This window comes from Mus caroli, unplaced genomic scaffold (assembly GCF_978045245.1).
Source record: "Mus caroli unplaced genomic scaffold, Mus_caroli_1 scaffold_5, whole genome shotgun sequence".
Taxonomy (NCBI): Eukaryota; Metazoa; Chordata; class Mammalia; order Rodentia; family Muridae; genus Mus; species Mus caroli.
In genome coordinates this window covers 20,246,429-20,272,976 of record NW_028227260.1, presented here as the reverse complement: position 1 = coordinate 20,272,976, position 26,548 = coordinate 20,246,429, and the positions used below count along the sequence as shown (strand labels likewise).

The following is a 26,548-nucleotide window of genomic DNA, read 5'->3' as shown; positions in this document are numbered from 1 at the left end:
GAATTTTGAGCAGGCTAGGGGTATGATCTGATTCGGATTCCACAAATAATTTCTAGGAAGAATTTTTAACTCTTATAGAATTGCTGAGAATTAGTAGCAAGTGCTACAACACTAGGAAAAGAAAAAAAAACTCCGAGAACACTGAATTTTAGGAAAACAAAAAGGTGCACAGTAGAGATGATATAGTCAGTGTGCTGTGTAGTTCAGATGTGAACAATATTTACAATGCCATACACAAAAAAGTGAATTCTGATTTAACAAAAATTATACTTAAAGAAGTAGTAGATGTAATCACAATTTGAGCAAGCAACAAATGACTTAATTAGGGATCAGAAAGACTAGAAAGTAAATGAACCTTTTACAAAGAAAAACACAAAATGGAAAAAGTAAAAGGCAGATTAAACATAGCTGGAGAAGAGAATAAACTAAAACATATACCTGATGAAATGTCCGCAAATGAAGTACAGGAGACAGAAAATATCAAAGACTTGTTATGAGCTACGAAAAACAGAATTAAGAGGCACAAAATATGGGCAGTTTGATTTTGAGGAAAAAAAAAAACAGAAAGACTTTAATAGTTGAGAACTTTCCAGAAATTATATAAAAAAAATGCATCTACTAAGCCATGAAACACATTTCAAAAGCAGAATAAATAAAAAAGAAACAAGTCTAAACATGTTAGAATGAAAGTGCAGTATTCCCTGTGCACCCCACTCACTAACCAAATGAAAGCAAACCACAATTAGACTGGTGATGTACTTTTTAAAGGCAACAAGGCATATACACGTATTTTAAAGGTTGAGCAAACTCTCCTAAGGATGAAGATAAAGCCTTTAACTCACAGCAAAGATTTGGGGAGTTAATACTGGAGAGCTGAACTAAAACAGTAGACAAACACTATATTCATAAGGAAAGAGAATAATGCCATAAAAGGGGGAGGGGGAGTCTGAGATGCAAGAATGTATGCATGTGCAGCCGAACAAATACTGCCTGTCTATATAAACAATACCGATCATATATAACTCTGAGATCACAAAACAAACAAGCAAAAAACAAGGAATAAATTCATATACTTGAAAACAAAATCCAGTACTTAGAAGAGGAATGACTAAAATCAGGTTTCTCAGCTTCCTGCACTCTTCAAGAAACACTGAAAATATTGTTTGAACTTTGTAAGTTCATGGTAGAATGTCAAGGATAACCAAAGAGTAGAAAAATAGAAAAAAAAAACCCCTTAAAACTAAAAAACAAAACAAAAACAAAAAAGCAGGTGAAAAAGGAGAAAAGGAAGCATACAAAAAGTAGCAGAAAATCAAAATAAGAAAGTAATGGTAGAAACAATTGCAAACACCCTGAAGGGAATGTAAACAAAACTTGCTAAGTTTTAAAGGCAGAGGTCATTAGATAAACTTTTTTTTTTTTCTGAGACAGGGTCTCACTGTATAGCTTTGGCTGGCCTGGAACTAACTCACTATGTTGACTGGGCTGGCCTCAAATGCAGAGATCCACCTGCCTCGGCCTCCCAAGTGCTAGGATTATAAGCGTGCACCACCACGCCCAGCCCAAGATTAGTTTGTTTTTTTTGTTTTTTTTTTTTAAAAAGTCCCGCCATATGCTGTTTTCAAGAAATATAATTAAAACACAAAGGTGTAAAAAATTCTTAAAAGTAAAAAGATAGAAAATTATATACCACCAAACCCTAACAAGAAGAAAAGCTTGTGCTGTTACATTAATACAAGATAACCTGGCATAATTCCTCTATCATCAGGAATAGAGAAGGATATTACACTTTTACAAGAAATATAACAATTCTTAATTGTTGTTAAAATTTATGTTAAAAAAGGAAACTATAAGAAGAAAACAGAGAACCCCACTGTCAGAGTTAACTATTAAAAACTCTTGGTAGATCATAACAAAAGCAATCAGTTTAGATAAATATAATTTGAATAAGGTAGTTGCTAATAGACACACATAGATTTCTATATTCAATAATCAGAGGACATACATTCTTACAGAGCACATAGGAAACATTAATAATTATCAATTGCAATAGAACAAGTCTCAATAAATTTCAGAGTTACTACAAAGACCACATCATCTGAACATAATAGGATAGATTTGAATAAAAGAACAAACTTAAAATCCCCCAAACATTTGGGAACTTAAAAACATACTTCTGTATAATTCATGAGTCAAAGAAGTAATAATAATAGATATACTGAAGCACTTGGAACTGAACAATGAAATTATTACCGTATATGATCATGTTTGAGAGTAGTATTAGTGGGAAATTTATAGCTTTCAAATATATAAATTAGAAAACAAGAGAGGCTAAAAGCTAGGTTCAGTGCCTCACACCTGTAATCACTGTGCTTGGGAGGGTTAGGGAAAAGATCATTGTGAGCTTGAGGTGAGTCTGAGCTATAGGAAACAAACAGGAAAACAAAACAAGGGGGAAAAAAAGGCAAGCCTGAAAATGAATGAGCTCCACATACAATTGAAGAAATCAGAAGAAGAGCAACAGAATGAATCCAAAAAATGTGGAAGGAAGGAGGTCAAAAAAGATCAGAGCTGAAATTAAAGAAATAGAGAACAAAGACACAATCGAGAGGAGCAGCAGAGCCAGAAGTTGGTTCTTTGTAAAGACTAATAAAATAGACAAACCTCTGCTGAGATTGATCAAGAAGAAAAGGGAGAAGGCACAAATAACCAGTATTAGCAGTGAAAAAGGAGACATAGCTACAGATTAGATAAAGGAGAGACTTGATGTCGGTGAATTTGAAAACACAGACAAAATGGTCCAATACCTAAGAAACTATATCCAAAATTTACTCGAGGAAAAATAAATTCTTAATAGTACTACAACTACTGATGGGACTGAATCAATAATTAAAATTCTTCGCAACCAGAAGGAGAGAAAAAAATAGTACACAGTTTTCTACTTAGGATATGGATTAGAGCTAGGTAACGAGCTACTGATGTCTGCAGCCCTACAGGTGCTCAGATAGGACTCGAGGCAGTGCAAACCCTATGATGACCACGTTTGTTTTAGTAGAGCCTCCTCCAGAGGGCTCGCTAGAGAGTGGCCCTTAGTGAAGTGCGGGCCTGACAAATCTCGCTGTAGTCCCTGCAGGTGGTGAGCACTCAGAGCTTGCTCTTTAGCAAAGGTGCTAAGCAAGGCCAGTGAGGTGCTCTGCTATCTGGACAGCCTCTTCAGTAGCCAGCTTCTGTGGTCTTCTGCTCATTGAGGACAAAGGGCCTGGAGAGCAGTCGGAGGAGTCTGTGTTCCAGTTTCCAAGAAACACCATGCACAGCCCAAGTTGTAACTGGTTGGGATGGGGCTGGGTGCAGGGGAAGCCAAGCAGGGGCTCCTGGAGGGTGTAGCTCCAGGCAGAAACCCTGAAACTCTGTCTTCATGAATATCAGATACTTCTGATGAGCCCTTTTAATGATGTCCAAGCTAGCTGCAGGGTGATGGTTCTAATAATGGTGGATGTTCTGCAAATAAGAGCTTCATCATTATTTTGTAATAGGTAGTAGAAAAGAGATAATGGGTTTGAAATCTACTCATATTATCATAGAAATTCCAACAATATATTTGTCAGTGAAACAAAATAAAAACTTGCATTATTTTAGCTGTTAAACATCTTTGAAGATTTTAAGAACTGGTTTTAAGTATCTTATCACCAATTCATATGACAAAAGTTTTTTTTTTTTTTTGTTGGTGGTGACTGTTAATAATTTGATAAACACATTATTACAAAGTCTTGGCTAGAATTTGTGTTTATCCATTTCAAGTATAAAATGCTACATAGACTATATGCTGTGGAAGCACATTTCAAATTTCACATTTAAAAAATTTGAAAAGGGGAGCTGAAGAGATGGCTTAGCTGTTCAGAACACTGGCTGCTCTTGCAGTGGACCTGGGTTTCATTCGCAGTACCTACATGACAGCTATCAACCATCTGTAACTCCAAAGCAGAGGGTCCAGCACCCTCCTTTGGCCTCTGTTGCCACTACATGGCATACTGCACAAACATACATGCATAAATCTTTAATTTTATTTGTTTGTTTATTTATTTATATTTTACATTCATAAGTGTTTTGCATGTCTACATACCATGTGCATGCCTGCTCTCTGTAGAGAGGCCAGAAGAGGGGCTTGGGTGCCCTGGAACTGCAGTTCCAGGTGGTTGTGAGCCACCATGTGGGTGCTAGGAATTGAACCTGAGTCCCCTGGAAGAGCAATTATGCTCGAAACCACTGAGCCATCTTTCCAGCACCCATGGATAAGTCTTAAAGTACAAACAAACCCTGCAACATTCCTCTAGCGTGAGAAAAGTCTATAAATATAATTGGGACTCATTATCAGGCTATTAGAGACAAAACATGATTATCCTAAGAAATGGAAAAGGAATTTGATTTAAAAAAAAACAAAAACACCCTTTCATGATTTAAAACAATAAAAAAAAAAAAACCTCTTAGTATAAAAAAATAGGTTGAAATTTGCTTAACTTGCAGAAACCTGTAGAAAGCAGATAACAAATAAGGTTGTTTCCTTGAAAACACATAATTGAGGAATGTCACTGTAGCCTTTCTATTCAAAATCATACTAGATGTGCTAGACATCCCATTAAAACAAGAAAAATATATTAAAGACACAAAAAGTAAAAAGGAAGAAAACTTGACTTATAGTTGACAAGGTTGTCAGTGTAGAAAATACAAAAGAGAAGACATCTTAGAGGAAAGCAGGTCTTTTTGGAGAAATGGCTGATTCAAGGACTTCCTTGGGATGTGGTTGTTGGAATAGGTATGACCCCCATGGATTCATGTGCTTGATCAGCCCCAATTATCAAACTTAAGTTTGAGATAAAAGGATTGTGGGGGCAGGCTTTGAGGTCTCCTATGTTCAGGCTCTGTCCAGTGAGGAGTCCAGTCTCCTCCTGGCTGCCTTTAGATCAAGCTGTAGAACTCTTGGTCCTCCAGCACCATGTCTGCCTGCCTGCTGCCATGCTTCCCACCAAGATGGGTAATGGACTAAACCTCTAAAACTGTAAGCCATCTCCAATTAAATGTTTTCCTTTATAAGAGTTCCTGTGGTCTTGGTGTCTCTTCAAAGCAATGAAACCCTCACTAAGGCAGCAAGGAAGTCCTTTAAAAACTATGAATGAGGGGCTAAAGAGATAGTTCAGCAGTTAAGAGTGCTTACCGCTTTTACAAAGGACTCAAATCCAGATCCTAGCACCCATATCAGGTGGCTCACAACAGCCTGTGATTCCAGTTCTAAGGGACCCAGTATCCTATTATGGCCTCCATGGACACCTCTACACCTATGGTATATATACGCACACAGACATACAGAAATACATATAAATGTAAATGGCCAACAAGAATGAGAACATGCCAAGGGGACACAGGAGCCATTCTGAGTTGTCAGTGGGCAAAGGTGAAACCATTTGAACATCAAACCAAAGAACAGAGTACTGGATTCATAACTCAAATTGTTAAAACAAATATACATAAGCTCATACGGATACAAACAAGTGAAAGGATAATAAAAGACAAGACATAAACCATTACAGAAGAATTTCAAGTAACATATACATAGATACACCCTCTTTTAGGGGCTGGAGCTTAATTGTTCCTCCTCTCTGTGAGAGTGGATTAGATTCCTCCAAAGAACAAAATATTAAAAGGGAAAAAAAACCCAGCAACTTTCCCATGCAGAAACACAGTAAATACTACTGTAAGCAACAGATTATAGTTCATATCACCAGTGATATCATGTAGATACCATGTACTCCTTGATATGTGTGATGAGAAGAACATTTGAATTCTGTTGCATTCTTTCTAAAAAGAAGCTCAGCCTAATTACAACAAAAACTTCAGACGACTTATGATGGTTTGTATATGCTTGGCCCAGGGAGTGGCATTATTAGAAGGTGTGGCCCTGTTGGAGTAGTTTTGTCACTGTGGGCGTGTTAAGACCCTCATCCTAGCTGCCTGAGCTCTGATTGTACCATGCCTGCCTGGATGCTGCCATGATCCCACCTTGATGATAATTGACTGGATCTCTGAAGCTGTAAGCCAGCCCCGCAGCTAAATGTTGTCTAAGAGTTTCCTTGATCATGGTGTCTGTTTATAGCAGTAAACCCTACGTAAGACACAACTCCAAATTGAGGAGCATTCTACAGTACTCAAAATCGTTAATGGCATAAAAAAAAAAAAAGATCAAGGTTTTCTGAAATCCCCTAACAATGTAGGCTGTTGCCATTGCCCTTGGTTGCTTCTCAGAGGCTGAAGTTAAGTCCCTATTGTTGAAGACACAAAATGCTTTGGACATAGGATCTGTGTGATCTGAGTTGGAACTGACCCGAAAGTCTCCTTCCTGAGGACTAGCTTCCTTTAGGACTGCAAGGTGCTATGCAAGCTTCCAAGGGAAGAAAGCAATCAATAGTCCTACCCAGCTGTGATGCCTATGAACCACAGTACCGACAGCATAACAAGATAGCTCTAAAAGTGCAATTGCGGCATTCATTTGTTGGTGGTAACCAATAGCTGTCTAATTGGACTTAAGACCCACTACAACAGAAAGGAAAGCATTCCTGATACTGGGAACCTACCAACCTTCCTGGAGCCAGTGAGGCCATGGACATGGATTTCACAGGAACACCATCTACCTCCAGTTTACTAAAACAGCAGAATTCCTAACTGCATTCTAAATACCTATTTTTATGCTCATAGGTAAGTGTAGCTCTCATGCTGCATCAAGGAAACATTCCCAGCCAGGCGTGGTGGTGCACGCCTTTAATCCCAGCACTCAGGAAGCAGAGGCAGGTGGATTTCTGAGTTCGAGGCCAGCCTGGTCTACAAAGTGAGTTCCAGGACAGCCAGGGCTATACAGAGAAACCCTGTCTTGAACACCCCCCCCCCCAAAAAAAAAGGGGGGAAACTTTCCCTTGTGACACATGGAGAGAGCATTGCAGAAAACTATAACTGGTCAAAGAACAGTTGATCATGGGGTACCTGGCCCCAACAGATACACCTACAACAATACTTATTCACCTAGGGCTCAAAGAACATCATGGCAGAAAGATTCTAAGAGTCAAAGGACCAGGAAATCTGCTGTGAGACTGTGTCTCCTAGAGCTCAGATTGAGGCTTCACCTATGAAGTCTCATTAACATGGCTGCCTAAACAAGACCTGAACAAGTGCAACACCAATAGACATGTTAACATAGAAGGTGGAAATCATATAGGGCTCTACCCTAAATAACTAAGACTAACTGCTGAGACCAGAAGAATATAGTCTTCCCCAGGGATGAGCCCCCAATGGGTTATCCAATAGCAATTAGTCAGCCCTGAAATTATACACATACAAATAACACTAAATAGACTGAGCAAATTGTATTCATGTACATATACATATATGTATGCATATACAATCTATATAGGTAACAATAACAAGGAAAAGGAGGCCATAACTTGAGAAGAAGCAATGGTAGAAGAAACACAGGAAGGGCTAGAAGGAGAAAGAGAAGGGGAGAATGATTTAATTACATTTTAATTTCAAAAAATAAAAATCACTGGGAGCAAAAAGGGGACCAATAGAAGAATTGGCTTAGACCAGAGAACACTATGAAGATATGACAACCAAATACAAAGTAGTATTTTGAACTGAACAATAGTAAGAAAACTGACAAATTCTTGGTAGGGTATCTAGTTAACAGGAATATATTGATGTTGCTTTCTTACTTTTAAAAAATGTTCCACAGTGAGGCACAGGAAGATCCTGTAGGAACTCACTCCTTATTAAACTTTACTAACTTTTTGTACAACTTATAAAGTGTAGACACAGCGGTGCATAGCTGTAAATTCCAGTACTTGGGGGTTGAGGCAAGAGGATCATAGTTTGAGGTCAGCTTTGGTTATATAGCAAATTGTAGGTCGACCTAGATTATAGATCAACAGCAGCAGCAATAATGGTTTATATAGTGAATGATTATACGAACAAAATTATCGACAAAATTCTATTTCACCAGGCGTGGTGGTGCACACCTTTAATCCCAGAACTCAGGAGGCAGAGGCAGGCAGATTTCTGAGTTCGAGGCCAGCCTGGTCTAGAGTGAGTTCTAGGACAGCCAGGGCTACACAGAAAGACCCTGTCTTGAAAAACTAAAAAAAAAAATTCTATTTCATTTTTATATATGTAGAAAATGGATAAAAATATACTAAGTGAAAGTGTCTCTTGGATTCGAGGAATATCTAGGTGGTAGAACATGCATGAGGCTTTGAATTTAATACCCAATACCATGAGAAAAAAATTTTCACTTATTACAACACACAAATTCACAAAATATGAAGGGGTATATCTAATACAATATATAAAAGGTTTTATATAAAAAAATCATAAAACATCTATAGCCATATTGCCCCAAACAGGTTGATCTTGTCTGATCTTAGAAGCTAAGCAGGGTTGATCTTGGTTAGTACTTGAAATGGGAAATAATACTGGGTGCTGTAGGCTAAACAAAATTATTTTTAAAAAATTACACTTAGACAAAAAGACATGAAATAGTTTATTTAAAATAGAAGAATATGCCAAAGTTTATAGCTGACTAAATTTCATAAACATCAATTATGTTCAAACTGGTTTATATAGTAACTGCAATTCCCAAAACATTATAAAACATAACAAGTGGATTCTGAAATATATTTTAAAAAATCTAAAGAAGGTTGGGTATGGTTGTACACACCTTTAATTCCAGCAATTGGGAGAAAGAGGCAGGTGAATTTCTGTGAGTTTGAGTCTAGCCTGGTCTAAATAGTTTTGGGTCCCCCAGAGCTACATAGTGAGACCTTCTCGCAAATAAAAATAAAGTAAGCAGAATATATGGGCAAAAAGGTGGAAATGTTTTGCTTTGTTAAATACCAATATTTACTAGGAAACTGAAATAATTTAGGGAGTGTGATAGTGATTTGGGGGCAAAAAGTTAGGCAACGGCAAAGAGAGTCTATAATCAGACTTATCAGACAAACTGTGGCTAATACTAACTGTTAACTTTACTAGATTAATTAATACCTTGTCTAGAACATTAGTGAGGTACATCTCTTGGCTGTGGTTGTGAGGGTAACTAGAGAGATGTTTAACTGAGAAAGAAAGACCCATCCTGAATGTGAGTGGCACTGCCTGTGGGCTAAGGTCCAGAGTAATGCAAAAGCAAAAAAGCAGCCAGCAGAATGTTGACATTCCTTTGTTTCTGTTTTTGGATCCACTGAGATCTGAGCCGACAGTCTCCAGCCCCCTGGATGGACTGCACCCTGAACCTGTGAACTAAAACAAACCTTTCATCCTTTACATTGCTTATTGTCAGATATTTGAGTATAGCAATGAGAAAAGTAACTAATTCAGGAGATTTGATGTATGACCGAGGTGGCATTAGGTTATCCATGTGGAAAAAAATGAGACTCCAAAACCAAAGAATTTCACTTTATACTATATTGACAAAAGAGACAGGTTTATAAGGGTGTGGGTCAATAGAATCTTTTATACATTAAAAAGAGCACAAGTTGTATCATAGTTTAAACAGTTTGACAGAACTCTGTCAGGTGGGACTTTTATATACTCTATTAACCAGCAATCCCCTCCTTAGATTGGATATACCTTAGAACAAGAGCTGTGTATGGAAAGCAGAGACACACGGAAGAACATTTAAGCAGTGCTGTTTTTAAGAGCAAAAAGCTGGAAAGGACTCAAATGTCCACGAACAGAAACATGGATTATTTGTTTTACAATTACTTGAAGTATAGTGATCTACAACCACATGCAGCAAAAGATGAGAGTCTCAGGGATACAGTATCAGTGAAAAAATAAAATGGCAGAAAACCATACACAATAGTGTTCTGTAGTTATTTCATCGGAATTGAAACATTCTCCTGGGGGCTGGAGAGGTGGTTCAGCGGTTAAGAGCACTGACTGCTCTTCTAGAGGTCCTGAGTTCAATTCCCAGCAACCACATGGTGGCTCTCAACCATCTGTAATGGAATCTGATGCCCTCTTCTTGTGTGTCTGAAGACAGCTACAGTGTATTCACAGTATATAAATAAATAAATAAAAAGAAACATTCTCTGGAAGGGAGAAAGGTGGGCATGTGAAATTGAAGAAGCAAAACAGATTTCCATGGGGCTGGTGAGATGGCTCAGTGGGTAAGAGCACCCGACTGTTCTTCTAAAGGTTCTGAGTTCAAATCCCAGCAACCACATGGTGGCTCACAACCATCCGTAAGAAGATCTGACTCCCTCTTCTGGAGTGTCTGAAGACAGCTACAGTGTAATTACATATAATAAATACATCTTTAAAAAAAAAAAAACCAAACCAGATTTCCAAGGGCCAGCAAGTTCAGTAAATTTACAAGATCTCTTCCCAAGTTTATAAAAGCAGTAAGAAATTAATGGGGAATAGAAAGTCCTGATAGGAGCTTCACACAGGGCAGGCAAAGAAGTCTAGGGATGTACCTTTTGTGAGCTATCATCCATGCTGGGGTGGGCATTTCAGCAATGCAGCTGACTTTCAATCATCCATGCTTCTAAAGTAGCTCCAACAAACTCATTGGTTCATATGATGGTTAATACTGTCAACTTGACAGGATCTAGAATACTGGAGATCAAACCTTTGGGGATGTCTGTGAGGGATTATATAGATTAGATAATGGCTGGAAAGACCCACCCAAACTGGATGGTGCCGTTTCTATACACTGGGCTCCTAGACTGAATCAAAAGGATACAGTAAGCTCAGGGCATTTATCCATCACTGCTCCTGATTGTGAACACAATGTGGAAAACTGCCTCAAGCTTTTGCCACAACCTTCCCATCACAAAGGACTGTATCCTCTGACTGTGAGTCTAAAGAAACCTTTTTGACTATCAAAGAAGAGGGGTTAGAATGATTGTAAGAACCAGAGGTCAGGGAGCATCAGGCTAAACAATGTCTTCTGGATACCACAGGACTGATGTACTATAAACTCACAAGATCAAGCCAGTCAACATTCCAGTATGGAAGGAGAAAGGCTCAAGAGTCTCCACATCTAATAGAGGAGCTACTGACAGTTGATGGCTTCTGGAAGAAAAAGAATTAGTTTTCTGGTGTGGCCTCTGGTAGGTTGACCATATCCTGGCAGATGGCCATGAGTATATGAGAAACATAAATTAGAATCAGGGAGATATTAAAGAGGACATGAAGTTGGATGTGGATGGCAATGGTGAAAGTTAGGAAGAGTGGAGTGTGAAATGATTGAAATACATTGTAAGTAGGACATGTGGGGTTGTGCATACCTCTTTCCTTCCTCTGTCTCTGTCTCATGTATGTGGGTGCACCCTGCAGACACCCCAGAAAAGGACACTGGATCCCATTACAGATGGTTTTGAGCCACCATGTGGCTGCTGGGAATTGAACACAGGACTTCTGGAAGAGCTAGTCAGTGCTCTTCTTAACCACTGAGCCATCTCTCTAGCCCCGAGTATACCTTTTAATCCCAGCATACACAAGGCAGCAGCAGGTAGGTCTGTATGAGTTCTGGGCCAACCAAGTCTCCATAATGACATCTTTTTTAAAACAAACAAACAAACAAACAAACAAACAAACAAACACATAGAATCAACCTCCCCAAAGCCCCTGTATATATGTGTGTGTGAAATACCAAACAAATTAATAAAAATGCTATATTTCACACAAAAAAGTTTCTATAGTTTGCTTTTGTTGAAGCAATGTCACAAATAACACAGAAGTGGGACCAGTTCTCATTCTGTGCTAGTAGAACTTGACAGAGTGGTTCACCTGCTGCTGGTTTTGAAGGCATGAAAGAGGATTGAAGGTCACAAACTCTTGCACTGTGGCCTGAGGCCAGACAATGCATGACAAGGCTGGAGTCTCTGAAAGGAGTAGGAAGCCACTGTGTGAAGCTGTGATGATAAAGTCATGGGAGGTCTGCAGGCAGTGATGAGCCACTCTAAGAGGTTATATGAACTGCTGGAAGCAGAGATGGAGGGGTGGGGATACTCAAGCCCTTTGGGCCCAGATAATTTTATCATGACCTCCAGCTGCTTAGCATAAAACTGCAGGAGTTTGTGTTTCTATACTTTTTTTCTCTTTTTTTTACTTTGGTCCAATTATTCCTTGCTATGCCCCATGCTTTTCTTTGGAACAAGAACGTTTATTCTGTGCCATTATGTACAAGAAATATGTAACTTGGCTTTTACTTTATAGGAACTCACATCACATCTAAGAGATTGCCTTGAACCTGATATGAGATATGAACACTGAACTTTTTTGAGACAGTGCCTCTCTGCATAATCCTGGTTATACTGGAACGAACTCTATAGACCAGGAAGTCCTGGAACTCAGAGATCTAGCAGCCTCTGCTGCCACCACCTGGCTTGACTTTGAAAATTCTAACACTGTTGAAACTGTTAAAAACTGTAAGGACATTAAATACATAACATTGCATTGTGAGATATTCACAAGACTTTAGGGACAAGCGGTAGAAAATTATAGTTTGAAAGTGATGTGTTTGGGTGCCAAGTTGACAAGGGATGGAGTTGTGATGATTAATATGAGATTAATCCTGTCAACCTGACAGGATTTTGAGTCACTGAACAGACAAATCTGGGCAGATCTGCTCAGGATTATCTAGAATTTAGATTCCAGATTAAGAGCAGAGAAGACTCACCTTAAATGTGGGTGGAACCATGGTACTGGGTTAGGTCCTGGACTAAATAAATCCAAGCGCTTCCTGATAGGACTTCCTCTCCATGATTATGCTAGTTAGTTTTCTGTCAAATTGATATAAGCTAGAGAGATCTGAGAAGAGGGAATCTCAATTGAGAAAATGCCTTCTTGTTTTGGATACCAAAACTGAACTGATTCCAGTAAAGTCCAGTTCTGGGCATCTAGTTACACTCCTAGACTCTAGGTCAGTACCCAATGACAGCCCCAAGGCCCATCCTGGCACCAGATTCCTCAAGGCTTTAGGCTTCAGGCTCCTAATGGGTTTAGAACCAAGCCCAAACCAGAAGGACTTAAATAGCCACAGGCTCCAGGGGCCAAAGTACCAAACCTGTCTAAGTACTACATCAGACCACACATGCTTAGATTTAGTTCATAGCCAAACATGCCCCAGTGACCCTGGGCCCCAAACTTCAGGTCCACTCTAGCACTAGGTCAGCCTTTGTACTCTCTGACCTGTCTCAGCCCACGGTCAGCCCTCTTTGCTGTAGTTACCAACTGATACTAAAGACACATGCTCTAGGCTTACCTAGTGATAGGCTGGCCCCTATATCTCTACATTCCATAAGATCCAGTCTAGGCTATTCTAGCAGAATGAGGGTCCAGGTATATCCCAGCCAATATCACCTCACTTGTGGTGTGTCCATCTATCCAGAAGAGCTTATTCTGTGTGTGTGTGTGGTGGGGGTCAGAAAGGTAGGGCTGGGTATACTCCCTTAGCATCTCCCTTAGAGCAGGCCAAAGTCTATACCCTTTAGACTTGCAGAAGTGGTGCAGGGCTTGGCTATGGCTCCAAACAGCCAGGTATCCCTACTAATTCTATTCCCAGCTAATTCTATTAAGTGTCTTGGCCAGTGTCAGAAGTAGTGATATTTACAATGTTGGTGAGCATAGGACAGAAACCATAGTACAAGAACAAATAAGTTTGTGGAAATTCACATCATGTACATCTTCAAAGGGGTTTTCTGTGGGGAGATCTTCAGTACAGACAGCCATCATTGACCATAAAATAGTCCTGAGCAAGGTGTAGTATTGCCTTTAATCCCAGCACTCAAAAGTTCGAGATCATCCGGCAGTGGTGGTGTATGCCTTAAATCCCAGCACTTGGAAGTGAGTTCTAAGACAGCCAGGGCTACACAGAGAAACCCTGTCTCAAAAACAAACAAACAAACAAACAAACAAACAAACAAACAAACAAAAAACAAACGTTTGAAATCATTGATTAAGAGCACTGAGTTTGAGGCCAAGGAAAGCCAGAACTGTATAGAAACCCTATAAAAGAAATTAAAAAAGAAAAGAAACCTTTTCTTTAGTCAATTATTTCAGTAATTCTAGGAGTTATTATAGAAGTTAAAAATGACTACATCTACATTTTAAAGTCAAAGATAATAATTATTTTCATATTTCTAAGGGGAAAATTATTAATGGCCACCAATGAACAATTACCTCACTTAAATATTCACCGTTTCTAGTATTTCATTATTCATAATGGCAGTTATGGATCTTCCTTGTATTTTAAAGGTCAAACGTTCTACAGCTCTGAATTAAACAGTGTAATATAGCTATCCTAGTATGCTTAAACTATTAAACCCATCATGATACAAGTACTAAAAGTATTCATTTAAGATTCACTATTCCAAAGGTACAGAACTTCAGACCAATTTCCCTTATGAATATTGATGCAAAAATACTCAATAAAGTTCTCGCTAACCGAATCCAAGAGCACATCAAAACAATCATCCATCCTGACCAAGTAGGTTTCATTCCAAGGATGCAGGGATGGTTCAATATACGTAAATCCATCAACGTAATCCAGTATATAAACAAACTCAAAGACAAAAACCACATGGTCATCTTGTTAGATGCTGAGAAAGCATTTGACAAAATTCAACATCCCTTCATGATAAAAGTCTTGGAGAGATCAGGAATTCAAGGCCCATACCTAAACATGATAAAAGCAATCTACAGCAAACCAGTAGCCAACATCAAAGTAAATGGTGAGAAGCTTGAAGCAATCCCTCTAAAATCAGGGACTAGACAAGGCTGTCCACTTTCTCCATACCTATTCAACATAGTATTTGAAGTCCTAGCCAGAGCAATTCGACAACAAAAGGAGATCAAGGGGATACAAATTGGAAAGGAAGAAGTCAAAATATCACTTTTTGCAGATGATATGATAGTATATATAAGTGACCCTAAAAATTCCACCAGAGAATTCCTAAACCTGATAAACAGTTTCAGTTAAGTAGCAGGATATAAAATTAACTCAAACAAGTCAATGGCCTTTCTCTACACAAAGGATAAACAGCCTGAGAAAGAAATTAGGGAAAAAACACCCTTCACAATAGTCACAAATTATATAAAATACCTTGGTGTGACTCTAACTAAGTGAAAGATCTGTATGATAAGAACTTCAAGTCTCTGAAGAAAGAAGTCAAAGAAGATCTCAGAAGATGGAAAGATCTCCCATGCTCATGGATTGGCAGGATCAATATAGTAAAAATGGCTATCTTGCCAAAAGCAATCTACAGATTCAATGCAATCCCCATCAAAATTCCAACTCAATTCTTCAATGAATTAGAAAGGGCAATTTGCAAATTCATCTGGAATAACAAAAAACCTAGGATAGCAAAAACTCTTCTCAATGATAAAAGAACCTCTGGGGGAATCACCATGCCTGACCTCAAGCTGTACTACAGAGCAATTGTGATAAAAACTGCATAGTACTGGTATAGCGACAGACAAGTAGAACAATGGAATAGAATTAAAGACCCAGAAATGAACCCACACACCTATGGTCACTTGATCTTTGACAAGGGAGCTAAAACCATCCAGTTGAAAAATGACAGCATTTTCAACAAATGGTGTTGGCACAACTGGCAGTTATCATGTAGAAGAATGCGAATTGATCCATTCTTATCTCCTTGTACTAAGGTCAAATCTAAGTGGATCAAGGAACTCCACATAAAACCAGAGACACTGAAACTTATAGAGGAGAAAGTGGGGAAAAGCCTCGAAGATATGGGCACAGGGGAAAAATTCCTGAATAGAACAGCAATGGCTTGTGCTGTAAGATGGAGAATCGACCAATGGGAACTCATAAAATTGCAAAGCTTCTGTAAGGCAAAAGATACTGTCAGTAAGACAAAACGGCCACCAACAGATTGGGAAAGGATCTTTACCAATCCTAAATCTGATAGGGGACTAATATCCAATATATATAAAGAACTCAAGAAGGTGGACTCCAGAAAATCAAATAACCCCATTAAAAATTGGGGTAGAGCCGGGTGGTGGTGGGGCACACTTTTAATCCCAGCACTTGGGAGGCAGAGGCAGGCGGATTTCTGAGTTCGAGGCCAGCCTGGTCTACAAAGTGAGTTTTAGGACAGCCAGGGCTACGCAGAGAAACCCTGTCTCGAAAAACCAAAAAAAAAAAAAAAAAAAAAAAAAAAAAGGGATAAAGAGCTAAACAAAGAATTCTCACCTGAGGAATACCGAATGGCTGAGAAGCACCTGAAAAAATGTTCAGCATCCTTAATCATCAGGGAAATGCAAATCAAAACAACCCTGAGATTCCACCTCACACCAGTCAGAATGGCTAAGATCAAAAATTCAGATGACAGCAGAGGCTGGCGAGGATGTGGAGAGAGAGGAACACTCCTGTATTGTTGGTGGGATTTCAAGCTGGTACAACCACTCTGGAAATCAGTCTGGCGGTTCCTCAGAAAATTGGACATAGTACTACTGGAAGATCCAGCAATACCTCTCCTGGGCATATATCCAGAAGATGTCCCAACCGGTAAGAAGGACACATGCTCCACTATGTTCATAGCAGTCTTATTTATAATAGCCAGAAGCTGGAAAGAACCCAGATGTCCCTCAGCAGAGGAATGGATACAGAAAATGTGGTACATTTACACAATGGAGTACTACTCAGCTATTAAAAGGAATGAATTTATGAAATTCCTAGGCAAATGGATGGACCTGGAGGGCATCATCCTGAGTGAGGTAACACAATCACAAAAGAACTCACATGATATGTACTCACTGGTAAGTGGATATTAGCCCAGAAACTTGGAATACCCAAGATACAAGTTGCAAAACACATGAAACTCAAGAAGAACGAAGACCAAAGTGTGGTCACTTTACCCCTTCTTAGAATTGGGAACAAAACACCCATGGAAGGAGTTACAGAGACAAAGTTTGGAGCTCAGACAAAAGGGTGGACCATCTAGAGACTGCCACACCCGGGGATCCATCCCATAATCAGCCTCCAAAGCTGACACCATTGCATACACCAGCAAGATTTTGCTGAAAGGACCCTGATATAGCTGTCTCTTGTGAGACTATGCAGGGGCCTAGCAAACACAGAAGTGGATGCTCACAGTCAGCTATTGGATGGATCACACGGCCCCCAATGGAGGAGCTAGAGAAAGTACCCAAGGAGCTAAAGGGGTCTGCAACCCTATAGGTGGAACAACATTATGAACTAACTAGTACCCCAGAGCTCGTGTCTCTAGCTGCATATATAGGAGAAGATGGCCTAGTCGGCCATCATTGGGAAGAGAGGCCCAATGGTCTTGCAAACTTTATATGCCCCAGTACAGGGGAACGCCAGGGCCAAAAAGTGGGCGTGGGTGGGTAGGGGAGTGGGTGGGGGGTATGAGGGACTTTTGGGATAGCATTTGAAATGTAAAATAGGGCTGGTGAGATGGCTCAGTGGGTAAGAGCACCCGACTGCTCTTCCGAAGGTCCAGAGTTCAAATCCCAGCAACCACATGGTGGCTCACAACCATCTGCAACGAGATCTGGCGCCCTCTTCTGGAATGTCTGAAGACAGCTACAGTGTACTTACATATAATAAATAAATAAATCTTTAAAAAAAAAAAAGAAATGTAAAATAAGAAAATACCTAATTAAAAAAAAGATGAAGAAAAGAGATTCAATATTCTTTGTATGTATTGTTGATTAGAATTGTACCATATACCATTAGAAAATGATTAAGTATATTGTAATAGAAATAAAACATAGGTCAGTATGGGTCAAAAGCAGACACATACTTGTATAGCAGATGTTACTAAACAGAGAAGGTACATCTCAAAGGTAAATGCAAAAAGGCTGTCTGGAGGGCTGGAGAGATGGCTCAGTGGTTAAGGTTCACTGTTCTTCCAGAGAATCAGTTTAGTTTCTAGCATCCATACTGTGGTTCACAACTGTGTGTAACTCCAGCTCCAGGAGAGCTAATGCTTTCGGTCCCCGGGGGCTCTTGCACAAATGTGGTGCACACACATACACTCAGGCACCAATCCATACTCATGAAATTAAATAAATATGTTTAAAAGCTTGATAATCATTATAAACTTATGAAGGAAACTCTACATCCCATGCTGCTATTTTGTACACTGACATATCACTGACAAGAAGCCTCGTTAAGTTTTATTTTATTTATTTTCCTTGTGTCAAAGCCATGGTACAGCCTCTGTATTTGTGCTTGCCTTAATTTCTATGAGAGTCCCTTCGCCAATTAGATGCTCTGCTTCCTTTCTTTAAAAGGTAAAATCCATTTCTTGATTTCATAGATTTTGGTTTGCATAGTATGTCTTTCTTCTTCTCTAAGGGATTAAAGGCCCCCACCAGTTTCTCAAATAACACAAAATATTTGTTTCCCCTTAAGGAAATTCTTTAATAATAAATGAAACCATGAAGCAGAAAGTAATATTTAATGAGGGTGTATGGTTTAGAGTTGTGTATGCACAATGAGTTAAACAGAATTCAGTGCTAATCTTGAGAATACTTTTTTTTTTTTTGGTTTTTCGAGGCAGGGTTTCTCTGTATAGCCCTGGCTGTCCTGGAACTCACTTTGTAGACCAGGCTGGCCTCGAACTCAGAAATCCGCCTGCCTCTGCCTCCCAAGTGCTGAGATTAAAGGCGTTCGCCACCACGCCCGGCTGAGAATACTTTTTTTGTTTTAAAGATTTATTTAATCCATGTATGTGAGTACACTGTCACTGTCTTCAGACACACCAGAAGAGAGCATTGGATCCCACTACAGATGGTTGTGAGCTACCATGTGGTTGCTGGGGATTGAACTCAGGACCTCTGGAAGAGCAGTCAGTGCTCTTAACTGCTGAGCCATCTCTCTAGCCCCTTGAGAATACTTGTTACTTGAAAGGTATGATCTTCGCAAGACCAAGGGTCTATCCTCCCATTGATGGCCGACTAGGCCATCCTCTGCTACATATGCAACTAGAGACACAAGCTCTGGGGGGTATTGGTTAGTTCATATTGTTGTTCCTCCTTTAGGGTTGCAGACCCTGATCATATGCCCCAGTACAGGGGAATCCAGGGCCAGGAAGCAGGAGTGGGTAGGTTGGGGAGCAGGGCGGGGGTGAGGGTATAGGGGGCTTTGGGGATAGCATTTGAAATGTAAATGAAGAAAATATCTAATAAAAAAGAAAAAAAGAAAAGGAAAAAAAAAGGTATGAAGTTTTAGCAAAATAATCTTCATAGTTTATATTTTCCCCACTATTAACTGTTAAGTTTTGGTTACTTAAATACTTTCATTTGTATTGGCTGAAAGTTGACATTTTAGAAATCTAAGGGTTTGCTTTTTCCCCCCATTAGATAGTAAACCATATCATTGTTTACTTCAGCAACAGATGTGCTGGTGGAGAGGCAGCGGGAGGGTAGAGGTGAAGTATGTAGAAGGTAATGTTTAAGTTATTATTGTCTGTGTGTGGGCCCGTACACACATCATGGTGTGCACATGGAGATCAGAGGACAGCTTTCTAGAGTTGCTTTCTCCTTCCACCTTTTTGTAGGTTCTAGGAAGCAAACAAACTCAGTCATCTGCTACAATTGCTTTACCCACTTAGCTATCTTGCTGGGCCTCTTTTTTTTTTTTTTTGGTAGAAGATAATTTCAAAGCTCTCTATGTGGACCTTTTTGCAGTGCTCTGGAAAGAACCTGGACCTTATGACTGCCCGGCAGGTGCTCTATCACTTTACCACTGAACTGCATCCCTAGTCTTGAAAATATTAATGTTAGAAACCTCATACTTGAAAGAAGTCTCAATGATCAATGGTTTAATGACGAGACGCTCAAAGCAAACCTGGAAGACATAAAAACGTATTTGCGTTTGTTTCATATGAATAGCTTGAAGATTACACGAATTTTATGAAGCAAACTGTTTTTCTTTTTTCTTTTTATTTTTTGGTTTTTCAAGACAGGGTTTCCCTGTACATCCCTGGCTGTCCTGGAACTCACTTTGTAGACCAGGCTGGCCTCGAACTCAGAAATCCGCCCGCCTCTGCCTCCCAAGTGCTGGGATTGAAGGCGTGCACCACCACCGCCCAGCTCTTAATGATTTTTCTTATTCTGGAGAAAGTCCCCCTTTTCCCTCACTCCCTTCTTTGACAGCATTTTGCTATGTACTACAGGCTCTTGCTGACTTCCTGCCTCAGTACCACAGCAAGCTTTTGATACACACCCAAAGTATATCATTTCAAGTTGTAATTTTAATTGTTAACACCTAGAGTAATCTCTGAAATTTTAACTTAAAACATAGTTACAAAGAAATAGAAGTAGATAGGATATATTTAACACAAAAGAGAAATTGGCTGGGCAGTAGTGGTGCATGTCTTTAATTCCAGCACTCGTGAGGCAGAGGCAAGTGGATTTCTATAAGTTCCAGGTCAGCCTGGTCTACAAAGAGAGTCCCAGACAGGACTATTACACAGAGAAATGCAGGATGGCTCATAACCATCTGCAACTCCAGGGAGACCTGACACCTGTGGGTTCCACAGACAACAGTAGTTAGGGTTGAGAGTGCAGGCATGTGTGTGTGTGTGTGTGTGCACACGCACTCTCATGTGCATACACAAACATGCATACAGAGACAGAGATTTTATAAAAGGTTATGGCAGAAATTAGTGAAATGGAGACTAAAAGAACAATAGAAGGGGGCTAGAGAAGATGGCTCAGTGGTTTAAGAGCACTGACTGCTCTTCCAGAGGTCCTGAGTTCAGTTCCTAGTAACTACATGGTGGCTCACACCATCTGCAATGGAATCTGATGCCCTCTTCTAGTGTGTGTCTGAAGACAGTGTAGTCATATACATAAAATAAATAAATCTTAAAAAAAAAAAACATAAGGAAAAGAAAAAACAAGAGCAGTGAACCCCTAGCCTAACTAAAGACAAGAAATATGAGAGTTAATTAAGATCAGAGATGGAAAAAGGAATATTACAATTAATTTTAATACAATCTAGAGGATCATTAGAGAATACTTTTTATTTTTGAGACAGGGACTCATCATGTATCTCTGGTTGTCCTAGAACTCACTATGTAGACCAAACTGACCTCAAAGTCACAGAAATCCTCCTGCCTCTTATTAGGGAATATTTTGAAAATATATTCCAGCCAGGCATAGTGGTACATGCCTATCTATAATCACAGCGTTTTGGGGGCAGCAATAGAAGGATCTGTGTAAGTTCAAGAGCATCCTCATCTATATAGAAAGTTCTAGCTCAGTAAGAGATACACAGACAGACCTTGTCTTAAAAACAAATAAGAGATTAAATACTCTCAACCCACAATTAAATTTCAACCACTCCTGGAAAATCTAGAACACTAGATAAACTGCTAGCTAGACATATAATGTGCTAAAATAATCAAAATTAAAAAGAAACTGATAAGCTGATAGAGAAAGTCATATGGTAAAGTAAGGGCCTTCAATAGCCAAACTAAGCTTTTAAAAGTACAAAATTGGAGTACTCATATTTTTTTTTAATTTCAAACATGCTACTCAAATATAGCAAGTAATAAAGACAATACCTTGTGTAGTGAGTGATAACGCATACAGATAAATGAAATTTAGAGTCCAGACATTAACCTTTATATTTACAAAATATAGTCCATTGACTTAGACATAGTTGTCAAGACAATGTAGTGGGAAAATAATTTCCTTTTCAACAAAAGGTGCCAAGACAATTAGATATCTCTATTATAGGAAAGAATATGTACCCACTATTGTTTGAATGTGTCCTCCGGAAGTTCATGTGTTGGAAAATTAATCCTCCATACTGATAGTGTTTGGAAGTGAGGCCACTGTAAGGTAATCAGAATGTTGTGAGGCTTGATAGTGGGTCCCCATGAGCAGATGTGTGACTTTTTTTTTATTAGATATTTTCTTTATATACATTTCAAATTTCAAATGCTATCCTGAAAGTTCCCTATACCCTCCCGCACCCTGCTCCTCTACCCACCCACTCCCACTTCTTGGCCCTGGCATTCCCCTGTACTGGGGCATATAAAGTTTCCAATACCAAGGGGCCTCTCTTACCAATGATGGCCGACTAGGCCATCTTCTGCTACATATGCAGCTAGAGACACGAGCTCTGGGGGTACTGGTTAGTTCATATTGTTGTTCTACCTATAGGGTTGCAGACCCCTTCAGCTCCTTGGGTGCTTTCTCTAGCTACCCCATTGGGGGCCCTGTGTTCCATCTTATAGATGACTGTGAGTATCCACTTTTGTATTTGCCAGGCACTGGCATAGCCTCATATGAAACAGCTATATCAGGGTCCCTTCATCAAAATCTTGCTGGCATATGCAATAGTGTCTGGGTTTGGTGGCTGATTATGGGATGGACCCCCGGGTGGGGTAGTCTCTGGATAGTCCATCCTTTCGTCTTAGCTCCAAACTTTGTCTCTGTAACTCCTTTCATGGGTATTTTGTTCCCTATTCTAAGGAGGCATGAAGTATCCACTCATTGGTCTTCCCTCTTCTTGATTTTCTTGTGTTTTGCAAATTGTATCTTGGGTGTTCTATGTTTCTGGGCTAATATCCACTTATCAGTGAGTGCATATCTAGTGACTTCTTTTGTGATTGGGTTACCTAACTAAGGATGATATAGTGATGTGTGACTTTCTAAGAAGAGAAAGAGACCTGTTTCCATCACACAGTGTCTGTTCTGACAGCAAGAAGGTGCTCACCCTTGGTCTTGGACTTCTTGGCCTCAAGAACAGTGAACAAGTTTCTTTTCTTTATAAATTACCCAGTTTCAGGCATTCTGTTGTAGCAACACAAAATAGATTAAGACAGAGCCCTACTTCACACCAAACAGAAAAATTAAGTCAAATGGCTCATCAATCTAAATATGAAAACCTAAAGCTATAACGTTCCTAGAAGAAAGCACATAACTCCATCTTTGTGATACTGAGTTAGACAATGAGTTCTTGGACCACACCAAAAGCCCAAGTGACAAATGGAAAAAGATATTAATTGGACTTCATCAAAATATAAAATTTCTGTGTATCAAAGCGGCAGAGAGGCAGTCAGATGTCTGAATTCAAGCCCAGCGTGGTATATACAACAAATTCCAGGACAGCCAGGGAGACACAGAGAGACCTTGTCTTAGGGGAAAAAAAGACACAGTGAAGAAAACAAAAGGACAACCCAGAGATCAGGACAAAGTATTTGCAATTACTATTTTTGACAAGGGTCTTCTATTCAGATATCAAAGCAATAACAAAAACCAAAACCTCTCATACCTCAAGACTATAAGGATAATAAATAATCCAATTAAAAATGACTAAGTGTTTAAATAGATTTTTTTTAATGATTATACACAAAGAGAATAAATGCAGAAAAGGGGATTTCAGAGCATTATTATTAAATGAAAATCGCCGGGCGTGGTGGCGCATGCCTTTAATCCCAGCACTCAGGAGGCAGAGGCAGGCGGATTTCTGAGTTCGAGGCCAGCCTGGTCTACAAAGTGAGTTCCAGGACATCCAAGGCTACACAGAGAAACCCTGTCTCGAAAAACCAAAAAAAAAAAAAAAAAGAAAATCAAAACCATCATGAGATACTATTTTATACTTACTAGAATATCTATATTCAAAGGCAGAACAAAAACAAAAAGGCAAAAAAATGTGCTGGTGAGGATGTGGAGAAACTGGCACATGCTTACATTGTTAGTGAATACAAAATGGTAGCGGCACCTGTACAAACAATTTTTCCTCAGAAAAGTTAAATATAGATGTCATAAGACACAGTGATTCTATTAAGGAGAGAAGAAAACATTCACATAAACACTTTCACACAGACATTCAAGAAAATCTGCAAAAATATAAAAACTGAAATGCTTATCAACTGACCAATGGATAAACAAAACACAGAATATCCGTACAATAGAATATTATTTTGTAATAAAAATAAGTAACATATATAACAACATGGATGAACTTGGAAAACATTTTTTGTGCATGTGCACATGGAGACCAAAGGTCAAGCTTGAGTGTCTCACTTTAGGTGCCACTCACCTCATTTTTGAGATATGATCTTTCACTGGTCTGGAGTGACAAGTAAGCTAGGCTGCCCAAGCCATTATTGAGCCCCGTGGATCAGCCTATCTTTCCTTTCCCAGTGGACAGAATACAAGTGTGTACCACAATGCCTGGGTTTTTTTTTTACATGGGTTCTTGGGGTTGAACTCAGGCCCTCCTCATGCTTGTACAGCAAGCACTGTACTGACTGAGCCATTTCCTTAGACCCTGGAAAACATTATTTTTAAGTGAAAGAGGCTAGTGCAGTATATTACATGGAATCTTTTTTTTTTTAAACTTTTGAGACAGTCATATGTAGAGTTGGTTGGCTTGGAGCTTGCTATGTAGACCAGGCTGGTCATGAACTCACACAGGTCTGCCTGCTTTTGCTTCTCATGTACTGAAACTAAAGGCACACACTATCATGCTTGGTTACATGGAATCATTTATATGGACTATGGAGGTGGGGGAGGAGCAGGGAGAAAAATACTAGGAACTGACTAACAATGAGTATGAAGCATCTTTAGCAGGAGACAAGGATAAAAAGGTTCAAACGATTGATCATGCTGATTGTTGCATGTCATCATGAATATACTACAACCACTGAATACCTTTCAAAAAGTTAAATTGTAGGGCTGGTGAGATGGCTCAGTGGTTAAGAGCGGTGAATGCTCTTCCGAAGGTCCCGGGTTCAAATCCCAGCAACCACATGGTGGCTCACAACCATCCGTAACGAAATCTGATGCCCTCTTCTGGAGTGTCTGAAGACAGCTACAGAGTACTTACATACAATAAATAAATAAATCTTAAAAAAAAAAAGTTAAATTTTACGGCATGTAAAATACATCTCACTAAAGTTGTGACAAAAAAGATGGAAGTAGGCAGAGGGTGTAGCTTAGTGGTAAAGTGTATGCTTAGCATTTGAGATAGTTCAATTCTCAGCACTAGAAATATGGGACTAGAAAAGATGGGAAGTAGTAAGAGAACATTTGTGTGTTAATGCTGTTTTATATAGAAGATAAAACTGGTGAAGAGATGTCCTCAAGACAATATGGGGCTTTTTGCCAGGCATAGTGGTACGCACCTTTAATCCCAGCACTTTGTAGGCAGATGGGGATCTCAGTGAGGTTCAGGGCAGCCAGAGCTGAAAAGTGAGACCCTGTCTTGGGAGAAAAAACACAAGAGAATATGGGACTTTTAAAAAAATTGAAGTGGAAAAAAAAATTGAAGTGGAAAGATTTGATTTTAATGACAGCAAGAAATGATTAATACATAATAACAGAGAAGACAAGGTAAATGAATTCATGTGGTACACAGCACATAGTGGGGATCTAGGGACCTCCTTTCCTTCTTTTTGTGAGGTAGGATCTTGCTTGAACTTTTGTACCCAGACTCTGCCTGGCACTGATGGTTCTCATGCCTCAGCCTGAGTGATAGACATTTGTTTCTGAAAGCTTTACATGTTAGGTAAGCAACAGGCCTGAGCACCCGAGTATGAGGACCAAAGCATGGAGATTTCAGCAGAGAGAAGAATGGGGCACAGAACTGAGAACGACCATCTCTAAGGAGATTAAAATCACCTACAGTTAGCCTAGAAGGGGATGGAGGGAACAAAGTGGGTGGCAGTGACTAGCATTGTAGATAAGCTCCTGCCCAGCATGTGCAAGGTTCTGAATTACAGTACCAGGGAGGAAGGGAAGCGAAGAGTTCATGGGGTCAAATTCTAGGAATGAGGAGTGGCAGGGGCAGCTGTTTGTCAGGTGCACGTACAACTAACACAGAGGAGCAGTAGATAGTTTAAAATTTGAAACAGAGTAGTTTAAAAGAAATTTATCACTTATTAATTATACAGAAGAAAAACAACAGGTTTGGGACAGTGCTCACCATTCCTGGATTCCGTCATTGGCAACAAACACAAAAGCAACCACATAGAGTTTGGGTCCAGCACGAGGGCTTTATTGGACAAACGTGTTTGCTGTCAAGCCTCATAACCTGAATTTCATCCCCAGAGCACTCATTCGGTATGGAAAGAACTGATTCCCACAAGCTGTCCTTCGACCTCCATATATGTGCCGTGTGTGGCATGTGTGTACCCATTCACACAATAAATGAATAGATAAATGCAATATAAGTACAGTAATGTGTTGCTTAAGAGCAGATACATTCTAAGAAACTTACTGGTCATTTTACAGGGTCTTATGTTCTACCAACTGAGCTACTCTGGGAATAATACACATCAAAAATTTGTTTCTAATCAGGCCCTGAACCTGCTTAGCTTCTGAGATCAGATGAGATCAGTCTTGTTCATGGTGATGCTTTTCTCAAATGTTCCCTTTTATCAGCATGTACTTATACAAACCAATGTGTATGATGCTACTAGATGATTAATCTTATGAGACCAGTGCCGTATTTTCAGTTTGTTGTTGGCCAAAACATTGTGAT

General features: G+C 39.5%; 1 protein-coding gene across 5 annotated transcripts in view; it reads right to left on the bottom strand.

Moving 5' to 3' along the window:
• Nucleotides 1-1,220: 1,220 nt before the first annotated feature.
• The window catches only part of Kantr (KANTR integral membrane protein), a 31,311-nt gene continuing 5,983 nt past the window's right edge, over nt 1,221-26,548 (bottom strand). For 3 of the 5 annotated variants that reach the window (XM_085837952.1, XM_085837953.1, XM_085837949.1), the window contains one exon: nt 1,221-3,498. In XM_085837952.1, coding sequence (XP_085694078.1) covers nt 2,507-2,737 — 231 coding nt within the window. In that variant the 5' untranslated portion in view covers nt 2,738-3,498 and the 3' untranslated portion in view covers nt 1,221-2,506. Of the gene's footprint in view, nt 3,499-25,190; nt 25,270-26,548 lie in introns of all 5 variants that reach the window. The other 2 variants (XM_085837950.1, XM_085837951.1) reach the window with 2 other exon arrangements.